This window comes from Pezoporus flaviventris, unplaced genomic scaffold (genome assembly GCF_033815535.1).
Source record: "Pezoporus flaviventris isolate CSIRO_AGI_PZ_B2104156 unplaced genomic scaffold, CSIRO_AGI_Pfla_v1 ptg000213l, whole genome shotgun sequence".
Classification (NCBI taxonomy): Eukaryota; Metazoa; Chordata; class Aves; order Psittaciformes; family Psittacidae; genus Pezoporus; species Pezoporus flaviventris.
This window is the reverse complement of record NW_026892761.1, coordinates 4,028,567-4,043,379: the sequence shown is the minus strand read 5'-3', so window position 1 is coordinate 4,043,379 and position 14,813 is coordinate 4,028,567. Positions and strand designations below refer to the sequence as shown.

Here is a 14,813-nt window from a genome sequence, read left to right as displayed (position 1 = left end):
CCTGCAGGGAGCCATGTGAGAGCTGCTTTGCATCCAGATGGTTAAATTGGAGCAGCCAAGATTACTCTGAACCTATGCCAGACATGGGGAGATTGTAATGTGATGTCTTTGAGTCAGCAGAGCCCATCCTGGCTGCTAGGAATATCCAGCCTCATGTCTTCACAAAGATTGCTGCATTGCTGTCTGCTGTCTCCAGTGTTTGTGACACCAAACAGTTGATTTGGTGATGTGCTGTGAGTACTGAGGAGGAATGTTGCTTTTTCACTGTAAGTAGATTTTACACTCCACCTTTGACAAGAGAGTGCTAGTTTTATCTGGGTACTTACTTGCACATTCCTCTCTAGTGGAGTGTTTATAAGCACTTGAAATCATTGGAGGTAGTTCAGCAGCCCAGGAATTTGTCTGAGTCTTTCAGAGATAGTGTTAAAAAAAACAAATACAGAAATCTGATGTTCTCAGTGAACTTGGCTTCAAGTAGCTGAGTGCAGAGTTGCCCATGATTTAGGCCGTTACTGCTTCTTAAAGCCACTTCACCATGCAGCTGCTCTCCTACCAAAAGGTTCTCTGCTTCCCATTTCCCCCAGTCAGGGTTCAGCCTGAGGCAGTGTGAGGCACTGGTGTTCCGCTGTTCCTTGCCTTTGGTATCTTGTATAGTTTCCAGTCTTGCTGAAGAGATCACACAGATAAGCCTTTGGCCTCAGCTCAGTTAAGTGCAAGAAAGCCTTTGTCATGCAGCCTGGATTGCAGGCCATTTCCTGCAAGGACAGTGATTCCTTCTGCCTAACCTGTGCTAATCTGTACTGTGGAGCAGGAGAGCTGGTGCAACATTTCAGCCTTGGAGTGAGCCTAGAGCTCAAAGTTCCCTGGCTGTGTTAGATTGCTGGGTTTGTGTTTGCAGATCTCAAAGTATTTTGTACCCATGCTCCCCACATGCCCCCAGCATAAACTGCAGGGTGCTGGGGAGCAGCAGAAGGATGTGCTCTCCAGGCACAGGCCTGTGTCCAGGTCCTTCCTGGAGGTGCCAGATTAGAGCAGAGTCACTGTTGACAGCTCTGTAACACACAGGAGCATGAGCAGGACCTGCAGCTGCACCAGATGCATGGGTCACCACCTGCCTTGGGCTGCAGGTCAGGTACTGTGTGAGCATACAGCCCCTCAGTGCCAGCAACTGAATGAGTAAGGTCTAGGTGGGAGCTAGCTGTGGACCAGGCTCTGAAAAGACCACTGGCTGCCCAGCACAGGAGGAGCTCCCCATTCAGCCTTCATTTAACTGTCTTTCTTTTGCAAGAAGCTTTCTAGCTGCTGTGCCTGCCGTTGACCCATATGTGAGCTGAATGACCTTCTGAGTGTGCCTGTGCTCTCTCCCCTCAGCTCAGCCACCCAGACCTGGTGGAGGGACTCATTCTTATTAATGTTGATCCATGTGCAAAGGGCTGGATTGACTGGGCAGCATCCAAGGTGAGATTCTTCTTCCCCTGCACGTGTATCCCCTCCACAATGCTTAATGAAGAGTGTGTAGAGTAAGCAGAAAAAGGACAAAGTACAGGAATATGTTGGTTTCCAGCAAAAACTGTACAATCTCATTTCTGTCCCTGCTGCATTCCCAGTCTGGGTGTAGTACGGCCTCCACTGTAGGAGCAGGGGTGGGTGTGAATGAGAAATCCTGGTGTAAAGTGCTTGGAGATGTGTGGCTGTTGGGCGCTTGGCTCTTCTCTGGTTTAGTACTCATGCTTGCAGGCTTTGTTTGGCTGGGGTTGAATGGATCTCTTAATTATTCTGTTATTCTGGCCACTTGCAGTTATTCAGGGTTCCAAGTTTCTGTAGAGCTTGTGTGGGCACAGGCTCCTTTGGAGTCTTGCACACCCATCCCGTTTGCTTCTTATATTGCTTGAATTATTTCTTTGTTGTTTTCCTTCCTCTGAGGAGCTGCTTTGAAATTTGTAATGAAACTGCATTTTCCAGTTACTGTCCCTCCTTCTCATTCATGGTCACTTTCAGTTTTCAGGCTGGACAACCAACATAGTGGATATTGTCTTGGCGCATCATTTTGGCCATGTAAGTACCCAGCAGGTGTTAATGTTGCCTGTACAACTGTATATGGGGCTATAACTTCTCTATGTACCTGCTCTGAAATAGCTATTTGGTCCACCAAATAAGGGTTGCCACAGATAGTACTGTCCTCTGTGTGTGTTAAACTTGCATCAGGGCTTTGCCCACTGCAGGTGAATGCACATCGCCACGCTTGGCCTGAGTGTTCCCAGACATGTTAAGGAAGTAGTATCCCACATGCTAGTGCTAGAACCGCTGAAACAAGTAGGAGCCAGTTCTCTGAACCCAGCATGGAAGCGTTTGGGCTGTGGGTAGAGCACAGATCAGCTGGGAGTTGACAGAGGGGTATTGTATGTGTCCAGACGTTGAACTGCTGCATTCCGCTCTTCAGTTTCAGCAAAGGCAAACCAGCCCCTCCTAAAAACTTTGGATACAGAAATGCCTTCTGTTTGGGATTTGCTGGCTTCCAACCAGCAAGCTTATTGGGCAGCTGAAAGGGCCTGTGCATCATGCACACGATATATGACATGCAGCAGATCAGTCCCTGACCTGAAGCCCTCCTGCATCAACACACATCAGTGCTAGAAGGAGTCACGTAGCTTACTCCTGCTTAGAGCACATCCTGTTCTCTTCCTGCTTTCAGGCCCTTCATTATATGTAATGCTTCCTTGCATTCCGTTTTCTCTGTCTCTCTCTAGCTCTCACTGGAATGCAGTTTCTTCATAGAACTGTATGTTGGGATTAAATTTTCCTTCAGTCCCAGTCTTGGGGCCTACCTGTAGTCGTATACTAAAGTATGGCATGTAACAGTCATGTCACAGAAACTCTTCATGTCCCCTAGGTACTAATGCAGTCTGGAGTTGCTGCCCTCATGTTATTGTCCACAGGGGAATGATGTGCATGGAGGCAGTTTAATGCTTCAGAATTTTTATGAGTATCATTTCTTTACTTGTGAAAAAGGTGACGTTCCCTGCCTTCAAATTCTTCTGCCTTTGTACAGGAGGAACTGCAGGCAAATCTAGATTTGATCCAGACATACAGGCTTCATATTGCACAGGACATTAACCAAGATAACCTTCAGCTGTTCCTCACCTCGTACAACAGGTACGGTTACTTTTTTGCTTGCTAGATCGCTCCCATAGCTGCCCTGCTTCTGTATGATTCTGTTGGATACTATGTCATACGAGCCTTTGTCCTAAGCTTAGTGTTCAGCCATTATCCTGAGCCAAGCTCAGCCCTCATGCCTCTATGACCCTTTCATATACCTCAGCAGATCATCTCTCTAGGCACACAGTAAGCTTGCCATGAGAGCGTGGATCCTGTTTTCTGGCAGTGATTGCTGGGGCCCCTGCTCATGGTCAGACACAGGGAGTGATAACCTGTTGCCTGGGTGCTGGAGCCAGCACTCCTGGTTGGATTTTGTATGCTCCCACAACAACCAGGTTCCTCTGCTGCATTGATGGTGAATTGTTCTGTCTTTCAGTCGTAGAGACCTGGAAATTGAGAGACCAGTTCTTGGCATGAATGAAAATACTGCAAAAACACTCAAGTAAGTTGCTGTGAGTCAGCCTGTTTCAGGTACTTACTGTGCAGTCCCCTCAGCAGAAAAGCTGTTGCTGCTTCTCAGTAAGAACCCCTCAAGGCTAGGCGCAGTAAAGACTGTCCAAGCTCTTTCATTAAGAATACACTTTGGTTCTGCAGAAGGCAGAGTCAGAGGAGTAAGTGTATCCACCAGCAGTTGCTGTATTTGCTGAGCTGTTAGTTTGGTTGTTTTGTATGGAAAATTAGGGAGGCAGGTTTTTGTTTGGCACCACTGACTGCTGCTTTCCCCCACCTTGCTGAAGAAATCACATGTGTGCAACAGAACTGGCAGTTGGTGTGCATGGAGAGGGCAGTGGGGGTGTATGTGCAAGCCCTGGAGGATGTTTTGGTGCAATAAAATGCCACAGTGTGGTGTCAGACAGGGACTCTGCTGAGCATTGTTAAACTTTCATGAGGCTGTTGGTTCACAGAGTTCAAACTTCTCAGCAATGCCTTTGGAGCACTGGGAGTAACGTTCCTGTTTTGGTTTTTGACCAGGTGCCCCGCCTTGCTAGTGGTTGGTGACAGCTCACCTGCTGTGGACGCAGTGGTATGTACACATGAACTCTTTCCTCTCATGTCATGAGCCCTAAAAAATCACTGGGAAAACCTGCCTCACCCAGCAGTGCTTTCAGCATGCCCAGAACTAGGCACAGAAAGTGACTTCATGTCTCAGGCTCTTTTCTAGTCCTCCAGCTGTTGAGATGTGTCAGTTATTAGTGGGAGTCCTTGTGCCCTAGCATCTTGCTCAACAAATGATGGAGAGAACACCTTTCAGGAATCCCTGAGCTCTACCAGGCTGCTGCCTAGAGTTCAGTTCAAGTCACAAATTACTGTTCTACTGCTGTTGTACTGAGGCTACCTGGGGTTTAAAAATAAGCAGTGTGACTGCAGTTCCTGTGGTGGGGAGTCTGCAAAAGCACTGCTTCGTAGGGAAGGCAGCATTTAGAGGCATCTCCTTCCTGTTGTTCTCTGTAGGCATCTATAACCCACTTCCCTCCCAGCACAGTTATAAATGGGACATGGAACAGTGCAGTGTGGTTGTGGTGAATGTTGCTCCTCCCCTTCAGCTGGTGATCGTGGGGAGACCAGGGGGTTGTGACCAAAAGCAGTTGTCTTAAGGAACTGTGGAAGAATGTAATCTCCTTAAAGCAGTAGCTTGGACCCAGGAGCTGTGCATGGAGAACTGCTGCAGGGCTTTTTCTGGTCATGGCCTGTTGCCTTTTCATCAGTCTGGTGTGGAAGTTTGAGACATTCTGCAAGTTTTGACTTTGCTACCATACTACCCCTGAGGATTCTCACCACTTCCCAGCCATGGCAGGGGAAGTTCTCGGTCCTTCCTGACTCCAGAGGACCTCTCACTGCTGAAGACAGCCACTGCTTCTGGTTCAGCTGCCCCACATGTTACATCTGACTCCTTGAGTTTTCTATGTGATGTCATGTCCTTCCTTTCTCCTTTTATTTTAGGTTGAATGCAATTCACGTCTTGACCCAACCAAAACTACCTTTCTGAAGGTGAGTGCTGCTCCAGAATCCATTCCAGCTCCACAAAGACAGTACTTTTGCTGGGCCAGTTCCACTTAGGTTTTTGCCTTCCATACATTTGGCTTTAAGAAGCTTGTGGACAGTCATTCAGGGCTGTGTTTATCCTGTATGGAGCCAGACTTGGGAGAGTTTGTCAGGGTGTCCCTGAATCCCTGTTTTATGACCGCTTCTCTGTTATCTCCAGCCAGCAGGGAAGACCTGCTGAGAGATAGCAGAAGTGCCCTGCCTGCTCTCTGCCAGCAGCAGCGTCACTTCTAGCATTATTCCAGTCCTTCCCATCCTCACCTGTGGCTCTGCAGTGTGCCAGACCACTGCTGTATGGAAGTGCAAAGTGACAGGTTTGGGAAGAGTGGCAGGAGCTGGGATGGTCAAGGGTTACTCCTGGACCTAGAGTACGGCCTGAGATCACTTGGTAATGTGGCCTCCAAGGTGCTGGGTTCCTTCAGCAACAGGCTCTCAGGAGGTGCATCATTGGGCCCTGTTTTAGCCTTGGAGACCAAATGACACAAGTGTGGCTCATGTGGCAGTGCAGCCTCATGCCGTCGCCCTGGTGAGGTGGGCAGTGCTGGGTGGGTCTGGAGTTGTGCTTCTGGGGTGGGAAGGACAGTTCAACCTCCCTTTGTTTCCTGTTGCAGATGGCTGACTGCGGGGGCCTGCCCCAGGTGGTTCAGGTGAGAAACACCTCTTGGCTCTCCCTCAGCATCTGGGCTGACAGAGCCTCTTGCTCTACTCACACTAAAGCTGCACTTTCTGTTTCCACAGCCTGGCAAGCTGACTGAAGCCTTCAAGTACTTTGTGCAGGGAATGGGCTACAGTAAGTGGCAAACACAATTTTCTGGTTTGGAGCAGGGCTGTTGCGAAGGGAACTCAGCCTTCCTGGTCCATCTGAGCCCATTGGCATCTGTGTTCCCACCCATCAGTTAGTGTGGTTGCCAGGAGATCCATCCACAGTGGAAAATCAACTAGGGTGCCAACAAGCCTTAGCAAACTAATGTTATCCCTGACGTGTTTAATCCACACTGCAGCTGGAGTGGTGACTTCTTTTTAGTTTCTGCTGTTGGTAAAACCTCGTGAGTCTGTCTTTGTGCCAGTCCAGAAAAGCCTGATCCCAAGAACAATAAATCTCCTGAAATCTGTGCATACCTTCTCAGGAAGGGAGGAGCTGGCAGCACAGCCTCACAGCTGTGATAGGTACATGAGAGTCCTTCCCTTTCTTCTCAAACATGCCTATTTCTTTCAGACTCCCACAAGGGGTAAATGGTATCTCAGAATGAAACCCTCCAGTGGCAGAACAGAGCTGAGTGACTTCTGAGACACCCGGGAGCCCAGAGGGAGCTGTGCTTTGATTCATTGCATGCCCTGCTCTATGGCTTCCTCCTAGTGCTTGGTGGCAAAAGATGTCTCCTGAGTGTGTCAGACTGACAGCAGCTCAGCTCCACTGCTCTTGGTACTCCAGACACTGGAGACTTCAGGAGAAGGGCTTCTCAGTGCACTAAAGCACCTCTGTCTCCTCTGCAGGCCCCTTGGCACAGCTCTGCCTTGCCTGCCAGGGGTCAGGTCTAGGAGTTCCCTTCTGCAGATGCTGAACCTTCAAAAGCTGGAGGTATGAGAGGGGTTGGTTTGTGTGGCTCATTTCCACTAAGGATGGCCACTAGGCAGCTGTGACACTCCCCATGGTCTCCACATGGCCAGGTGTTCTTTGCCAGCTTGTGGGTGTCAGGGCTCAGCAGAAGCTGTCCTTTTCCTTAGAGCTGCGTGTAGCTGACATGAATGTAGTAGGACAATCATATTCTCCAAGGCTGGCCAGGAGGGCCTGGTCCTGCAGAGGAGGGTACCATGTGGGAAAGCTCCCTCAGCCTCACTGAGAGAGCATTTCAATGCTCCTGTGTTCATGGTGTTAGTAAAGTCAATAAGTGCTGTCAGTGGAGCAAGGACTTCAGCAGCGCTTCGGGATTGAGATCTCTTGGAAGTAGGATGTGCAGCACTGGGTAATTTTGTGCTTCCAGAATTAGTAGCTAGTCCCAAGATGTTTTTTCCCAGTTTTGGTGGGCAAGACTGTGTTGCCACTCCTGAGCTTAGCCCCCTCTCTCAAGAGAGAGAAGCAAATTGGAAACTTGCCGTTTCTAGAAATGCACAAGTCAGTTCCTCAACAGCTACTCTTGTGTCTTCTGCACGTTGGCTGAAACAGTTGCCTGGGCTGACACTGAGGGTGGAAGGTGACACTTTGCAGGAGGCTTTTAGCAGAAACCTGTTGCTGTCAGGAAAGACATGAATTTCTGTTCCGTATCTGGAGTTACAGAGTACACCCCAGCTTCCCCACCGTAGGAAAATGATGTCTCTGTTGAACAGTTGTGGTGTGTGCAGCAGGGAGGTCACCAGGTGCATGGCAGTTTTCAGCTAAAGGCATTGAAGAGATCTGGCCCTGATGGATTTGGAGTCACTTGGCATCTCCCCGAGATGCTCATTAGCTGCTATCTCCACAGGTACTGGGAGCTTTCAGTGCAGTGTTAGCTGGGAGTGGAAGGGAAGGTAGCTGGGGGTCCCAGGAGCATTGCAGCTGCTAGTCACACACCACAACTAATTGGCTCTTTCCTGTATTCATCCCTTCCCTTGTCTCATGTTGTTTCCAGTCCCTTATGTGCAGCTCAGCCACCTAAGCACTGAGTCAGGTACCTTCAACTGCGCATCGCCTCGGCCCAAGTCTGTGTACTGAGTTGAATGATTCTTCGGGTGCATTGCTGTGTCTCGGCATGTCCTGCTGCGGGCTGGGCTGTTGTGCAGTGTGTGTGCTGCTGTTTCACCTTTCATTTGTATTTTGTTGATTGTTGCATGACCTCAGCTCTGTGGTTTCCTAGAGTGACGAGACTGACTTTCAAAAGGTCATCTGTACAACAGCTGCCTTGGTCTGCACAGACACTCGCCATGACTGCACTTGCAAATGATCAGTTACACTTTAGGCACTTGCTCACCTTGGACCTTTTGAAATTGGGCCTTAAGTATGTTGCTTTAGACGTTAATTTTGGCAGTGAAGAGCGAGTTTTCTTCCTGAGGGTATAGTTCTTTTCGTGCTTGCCCAGTGGCACATATCTGAGTGACTGTCACACTGCTCTACAAACTTCCTCCTTTTCTAAGTCCTGCGCTTGTTCTCTCTTGCAGTGCCAGCAGCCAGCATGACCAGGCTGATACGCTCCCGTACCCACTCCTCCTCTAGCCTGGGCTCTGGCGATAGCATCCGCAGCCGGTCTCACGCTAGCAACCATGGTGAAGACAGTGCTGGAACTCCAGAAGGAATTGACCTCCAGGAGGCACCTCAAACCATGGAAGTATCCTGTTAGGCAGGAGCCCCTCTTCTGGATTCAGACAACTCCACTCTCCCCCACTGAACCCACTCAGAATCTAGCATTTCACCAACATGGCATTAACTGTTCTAACTTGTGCATGCCCATCTGAGCTGCCACCTCCTTGGTAGTCTGTACTTGGCATTACTTTGGTCCTTTCTGTATGCCTTTGGCATCAGAGCCTCTTTAAAACTCATTCACATTCCGCAGTCTTAGTAAGTCCCGTTACTGTACATGCTGGTCCCATCTCCTGTCTGTGCTGTGTATCAATCCAGATGACAGCCGTTGTCTCCCCTGTTCATTTAAATATAATTTCTGTGGCTTTGTGAGGTTTAGAATTGCTTTCTAGTTGTGCTTCTGCTAAAGGACCCTTGTGGTGCAGTTGATACGGCATCTGTGGGACATGGGAAAGCAAGGCCATGATGATGTGGAGCTCCAGGCACTGGAGCAGGTGAACCTCTTTGGCAGAGCTGTGCCTGGAGTGTAGAACCCATCAGAGGTCTTTGTGTTCCCAGGACTCTCGGCGTGCCAGGCAGCCATGGGGAAAACAAAGGTCAGAAATACTGTCTTGGTCTCATCTCTGTGTGTGTGTTAGGAAGGAGCAGAGTTGATTTCTCACCTGAGCCTCCTGAAAGGGCAAAGCAATTAACAAGTAAACTTACACTAACCGAGGTGCACTATTAACCAAGTACAAGGGATTACACTGCAGCAGCCCTGGCTCCAGACCACCTCTGCTGGCCCCCTAGGGTCAGATGCAGTTAACACCTATTCTGCTATTCTGCCCTGGCATCTTCAACATCAAGTAGGTTGTGAAAGGGGCAGCAGTGCCCCATGCCAGATCCAGGAATCTCCTGCACTGCCAGCTCTGCTTCCCACCGCTGCCAGCCCAGGCAGGGTGTCTGCACAGGGTGTTAGCTGAGATTCAGGAAATACCTGTGGATGTCAATGACCAGCAGGCACACATTTGCGTGAGCCAGGTCAGAAGAATGAGCAGGGAGCACCTCTGTCCTGCTGGAATTCACAATTCTGCTGCCTTTTTACATCTGGCTGGGTCATAAGGAGCGGGAGGCAAATGCCTGCTGCGTGCCAGGGTCTTGCTGTTAATGGGAGAAAAGGGAAGAGTGGTCAGGCTACTACAGGGCTCAATAGATGAGCAAAACACCCTTTCTTAACTGTTGAGCAGGCCTGACTCGCTGGGAGCCAGCTCCTCCGAGGGTCACGCTCACGTTCTGCTCCATTTCAGGTAGGGAATGGAACTGGGAGGCTCTGCCTGAGGGGGACTTTGTACCAGTTATTAAATAAAGCTATAACTGAGTTTCATTGTTACCCGGTGTGCTCGTGGTGTTTCTCCTGGCACAGCCTGAGGCCGCTGGTGTGAGAGGCAAACTCGTGCCCATGGAAGAGGCAGCGCTTGGAGAGGTGGCCCTGCAGGAGTGGGCCCTGGAGAGCTGCCCTCTGCAGAAATGCAAGAAGAAACTTCCAGCTTCGACAAAGTGGAGGCAAAACAGGCCAAGGATTGCCTCCAGACAGAGGGGAACACAAGCAGCTGCCTTCCCTGACGAAGAGAGCTCTGCAGCGGCGGGTGTCACAGGTAGGACACAAAGTGAAGCTGTCAGCCCTGTGCCAGGGCAGTTGTGACACGAGGAGGCTGAGGGCCACGAGCTCTGTTTGCACATCATCCCCCTGTGCCCCAGCCAGCTGTGGGCGCTGCAGGCGGTCGTTAACACAACCGGTTCTTCAGCTTCTGCTCTGGAGAGCCAGGTTTTGCTCTGGGGTTTCAGGTTTGTCAGCGCAGCTGTCACAGCCAGCAGGGACTGGCAGGGGCCAGCTGCTGCTCAAGGGTTAGTCGAGGTCTTGCTGTTGTGCCCATAGGGTGCAGTGCTACAGCCTTGTGCTTTGGTTTGGGGAAGACCTTCAGGAAGGTCATTGCAGGCAGTGAGACAAAGGGGGTTTGTGAATAGCAAAGTGAATGGGGAGAAATGAGGCAGTTGTGTTAATGAGCAATAACAAGTGAAGTGATGAAGTGATTAAATGAACAGAAATACAAGAAGAGACTACCAGAGGGACCAGGCCACCAGATACCACATGAAGTTCATTGCTGCTGGATGCAAAGCAACATGCACAGGAGGGAAGCTGCTGGTGGTGCAGTGCTGTGATCTAATGCCAGCTGACTCCACTGAGAAACGATTCTTCCTCGAGTTCCCTTATGACAATACAGCAACAGACCAAATGAAAGGGAAATGCAGTATTAAAATGGCAATGAGATGAGGTAGAGGAAATTAAATGACTGCAGGGGTTGGTGCAAGCTCGACGAGTGCTGTTTGTGATGTGGAACAGGAGAGCTTGGAGCTGCAGGCTGCCCGTGGACAAGGAAGCCAGGAGAGTAAATAGATGAGATTTTGGGCAGTTTGGAAGGGAGGTGATTAAGAAGAGAGTTTTGTTGCCATGGTGGTTCACAGGCATAAGCAAGGCAAGATTTGTCATGGGCTTTGTTGTATGTTTTATTACCCCAAGGATAACTGGAGAAGTAAATTTGCTTTCACATAAGTAACTGCTTTTCCTGTTAAAACTACAAAAATCAAAGCTAAATACAAGCTGACAAATGCATTTAGTAAAGGACAAAAGGTGTCTCTGGGTGGCATGAGCAATGCCAGCCAAATCCAGGAGCAGAGCTTGAGCTCAGGACAGGCTTCCCTGGGGTGGGATCCCAGCCCACATTGGTGCTAGGGCTTCCACACTTCAGGGCAGCACTGAGGTCCCTGTAAGATCACAGAGGGCTTCCTCGACCTCTTCTGGCTGGCATTTGGATGCCCAGAGAGGTGCTCAGCACTTTCCAGCTCTCCCATACTCTTAGGACCACATTTCCAACTGCTCAGATCCTTGGGATGAGCTCCTCTAACACCCCAAGAGCCTTTGCATCAGCAGCAGCGTGCATCCCTGTCTCCAGCAGCATGGGGCACATCGCGCTGAGCTCGGCTCTGCTGCAGGTTTCTCTGGGGTCACTGATGGAAAATCACCTCTCGCAGCCACGGGCTGAGGTTTCTGCCTCCGGCTGCGGCACCTCTTGTGCTGGAGGGAGCTGTTTGTTACCAGGAAAGCCACAGGCCTTGCAAGGAGGCAGCTTCACACCACTGGCCCCAGCTCCTGCCCTGGGCCACGCTGCACACCCATACCTGGACGTGCTCCTTGGTACAAGGTGATGGAGTCAAACTCCTTGGTGTCAGATGATGCTGCAAGGAGGAACTTGGTTGTGAGAGCAACCACTGCTGTGTCCAGGAGGCACCTTCAGACCCTTGTCCAGCCTCAACCTCTGAGTCCTAGAGTCTGCTCCTGCTCTCACGTGCCGCCCATCCCTCCCTTTTACCCACCCCAGAGCCCATGCGGTGACCTCGGTGCCTTGAGTGCCCTCGGGGAGCTTTCCGTGCGCCGCAGTCCCCAAGGGGCACAGCAGCTGAGCAGTGTGAGTGAAGAAGAGAAAGCCCCGCTCTGTGTGTGTGTGTGCACGTAACAGGAAGCAGCAGCAGCCGCAGCCTCTGCTCCAGCTCCTTGCACCCCTCACACCGCAGCACTGCTGGGAGCACCCAGCCCTAGAGCAGAGGGACCAGGGCAGAACAAGGGGATCCCACAAGGGCAGGGGCTGCCCTGCACAAGGGGGATCCACTGTGCAAGAGGGACCCTGCAATTGCAACCAGGGAGCCTGAGGACCCACCACGCAGAGAGAGCTGAGCCCAGCCCTGACAGCTCCTGCAGGATGGTGACAGCGAGAGCCAGGTAAGTGGGGCTCACCCCAACCGAGGGCAGCAGCAGGTCTGGGGTCTCAGCCAGTGGAGGGTTTGGGTCACACAGAGCTTTGGCTGCCCCTCTCCATGGCCAAGGAACCAAGAGTGGCAGAGCTGTGTTCCCCATAGCCCCTGAGCTCCCATGGGAGCTGGTACAGGGAGCCCCACACCCTGCTGACACCGGGCAGAGTGGTGACAGCACATAGAGGGTGGGCATGGTCAGGGACGGGGATGTAGATGCCCCATCCTGGGCAGGCTCCTGCTGTCCCCACCAGTCCTCATAGCACTTGATGGGTCCCCCTAGCAGCTGCCCACCAGGCTCAGCCCAGCCCAAAGCCCTGCCCCGGGGCCCGGGGCTGGTGCCTGCAGCCCATGAGCATCCCTACACGGCCGCACCGCGGTCCAGCCTGGGGCTTCTCTTCCCCCCCCCCCAGCCGGCAGCAGCCGAGGGCCGGGGGCTGAGCCACGGGATGGGGAGCGGGCCCAGCCGGGAGAGGCCGCTCAGCATCACCGCAGCGGCCCCCGACACCGCGCAGCCCCCGCTGCCCGCACAGGCAGGTGAGTGCCCGCAGCTGCGGCACCCCCATGTGCCCCTTCCTCCCCCCTCTGCGGGGACCTGGTGCCACCGGCGGAGCTCTGAGCCCCGTCACCGTCCCCACAGCCCCCGATGGCGTCCAGGCCCTGGCTCTCTGCGACTTCCCCTCCGGCCCCGGGGCCATCCTGAGGATGGGGGAGCAGCTCCGCGTCCTCTCCGAGTAAGTCCCTGATCCCAGTGAGTGCTCCCAGCCAGGCACCGGGCCCTGGTGGTGGCACCGTGCTGGGGTCCCCTCCCTGCAGCCTCAGCCCCTCAGGATGGCTCAACCCCTTCCCTGCAGGGATGGGGACTGGTGGCTGGTGGCATCGGAGGTGTCCGGTAAGGAATGCCACATCCCCAGCAGCTGCGTGGCCAGGATCAGGCACAGGTAAGGGCGGGCACTAAGGGTCGTGGCCCCATTGCAGAGAGCCGGGCCACAGCCCTGAGCCCAAACCCCGGCCGCTGCCCCCGTTTCTGTCCCTGTGCCACGGGGCAGCGCTGGGGCTCGGGGGGTGTCCCCAGGACCCGCTCTGCTGTGCCCCGAGCTGTCCCCTCCGGGCCTGGGGCGCCGGGAGAGGCTGTGCCAGCGCCGCTGCCCTGCAGGTGGCTGTACGAGGGCATCAGCAGGCAGAAGGCGGAGGAGCTGTTGCTCCGGCCGGGCAACCGCAGCGGGTCCTTCCTCATACGGGAGAGCCAGACCAGGCGAGGTGAGACCCGCGGCCCCGGGCCCTGTCCCCGCTCCCTGCCGTCCCCCCTGGGGCCGATCCCCCTCCATCCCATCGCTCACTCCCGTGCTGCAGTTTCCCGGTGCTGCTGCTCCCTGCCTTGTGCTGAGCCTCTGCCGCGGGGCCTCAGAAGCCAAAACCACCGGGAGGCTTCCTGCGGCCTCTGCTGAGCTGAGGGGTGGAAAGGCTCAGCCCCTGCAGTGACACAGGGCCCCATCGCAATGGGGTGCTGAGGGAACCCCACAGGACATCCCAATGGGTGTCACGAGGCCGAGGCACCAGCTCGGTGCTGTGCGGCCTCACAGCGGGGGCCATGGGGCTGGGGACAGCCAGCAGCGAAGACCCTGGCCATGGAACTCCAGCTCCTGATGCTGAGGGTGTGCGGAACATGGCGGGCCCAAGGTCATCCCACGTCCTGGCACTCCCGCAGCCCATCGCGGAGGTGCTCATGGCACGGGGCTGGCACAGGGGTGCTCACACCCATGGGGTGCTGCTGCCCCCCCCCCCGGGGGGCAATGACCCCCAATGCAGGGGGTCCCTGCTTCATCCCAGCCTCGTGCCCCGGCCCCGCAGGCTGCTTCTCGCTGTCGGTGCGGCGCTGCGAGCGGGGCTGCTGGGCCGCCGTGACCCATTACCGCATCCACCGCCTGGACAACGGCTGGCTCTACATCGCGCCCCGCCTCACCTTCCCCAGCCTGCACGGCCTCGTGGAGCACTACTCCGGTACGGCCCCGGCGCCCGGCTCCGTGCGTGCCCCGCAGGGAGGGAGGGGGCGGCCGGTGCCTCACTTGCACTGGGGTGCAGATGGGGGGGGTGACCCTGTGACAGCAGCGGCTCCCTGCAGAGTTCGGGGAGGGGCTGTGCTGCGCCCTTGGCGAGCCCTGCTCCACTGCCGGGGCGAGGGCGGCTCCTGCTGCCGCCGTGCCCGCTGCCGTGAGGAAGCCGGCATTCACCTGGGACAAGATGGACAGGTAGGGACGGGGAGGGGGGGGCTGCCCCGCGCCCCGACAGCACCCGGGCTCTGTGCGCTGCCCAGTGACCGCCCTCCCACAGCTCCCTCCTGTTGGACACCGCGGGCCCCCCCGAGGACTCCCCCGTGAGCCTGGGCCTGCGCGAATCCCTCAGCTCCTACCTGCGGCTGACGGGGGAGGCCGTCCCCGAGGAGGGCGCTGAGGGGAAGGGGCCCAAGGGCTGCTGAGGGCAGGGCCCGCCCGGCCACAGC

At 54.1% G+C, this 14,813-nt stretch overlaps 2 protein-coding genes across 5 annotated transcripts in view; both read left to right on the top strand.

Annotated features, from left to right (window-relative positions):
* NDRG3 (NDRG family member 3) overlaps positions 1-9,839 on the top strand; it is a 47,021-nt gene extending 37,182 nt beyond the window's left edge. For 2 of the 4 annotated variants that reach the window (XM_061441730.1, XM_061441729.1), the window contains 10 exons: positions 1,372-1,458; positions 1,999-2,055; positions 3,050-3,153; positions 3,533-3,598; positions 4,129-4,180; positions 5,098-5,145; positions 5,811-5,846; positions 5,938-5,989; positions 7,806-7,844; positions 8,332-9,839. In XM_061441730.1, coding sequence (XP_061297714.1) covers positions 1,372-1,458; positions 1,999-2,055; positions 3,050-3,153; positions 3,533-3,598; positions 4,129-4,180; positions 5,098-5,145; positions 5,811-5,846; positions 5,938-5,989; positions 7,806-7,844; positions 8,332-8,510 — 720 coding nt within the window. In that variant the 3' untranslated portion in view covers positions 8,511-9,839. The remainder of the gene's footprint in view (positions 1-1,371; positions 1,459-1,998; positions 2,056-3,049; positions 3,154-3,532; positions 3,599-4,128; positions 4,181-5,097; positions 5,146-5,810; positions 5,847-5,937; positions 5,990-7,805; positions 7,845-8,331) is intronic. The other 2 variants (XM_061441732.1, XM_061441731.1) reach the window with 1 other exon arrangement.
* Positions 9,623-14,813, top strand: SLA2 (Src like adaptor 2). The gene is made up of 9 exons (XM_061441734.1): positions 9,623-9,756; positions 9,873-10,104; positions 12,727-12,850; positions 12,954-13,047; positions 13,168-13,254; positions 13,470-13,573; positions 14,165-14,314; positions 14,436-14,562; positions 14,645-14,813. The coding sequence occupies exons 3-9, from the start codon at positions 12,763-12,765 to the stop codon at positions 14,787-14,789; spliced, it is 795 nt and encodes a 264-aa protein (XP_061297718.1). The 5' UTR covers positions 9,623-9,756; positions 9,873-10,104; positions 12,727-12,762; the 3' UTR covers positions 14,790-14,813.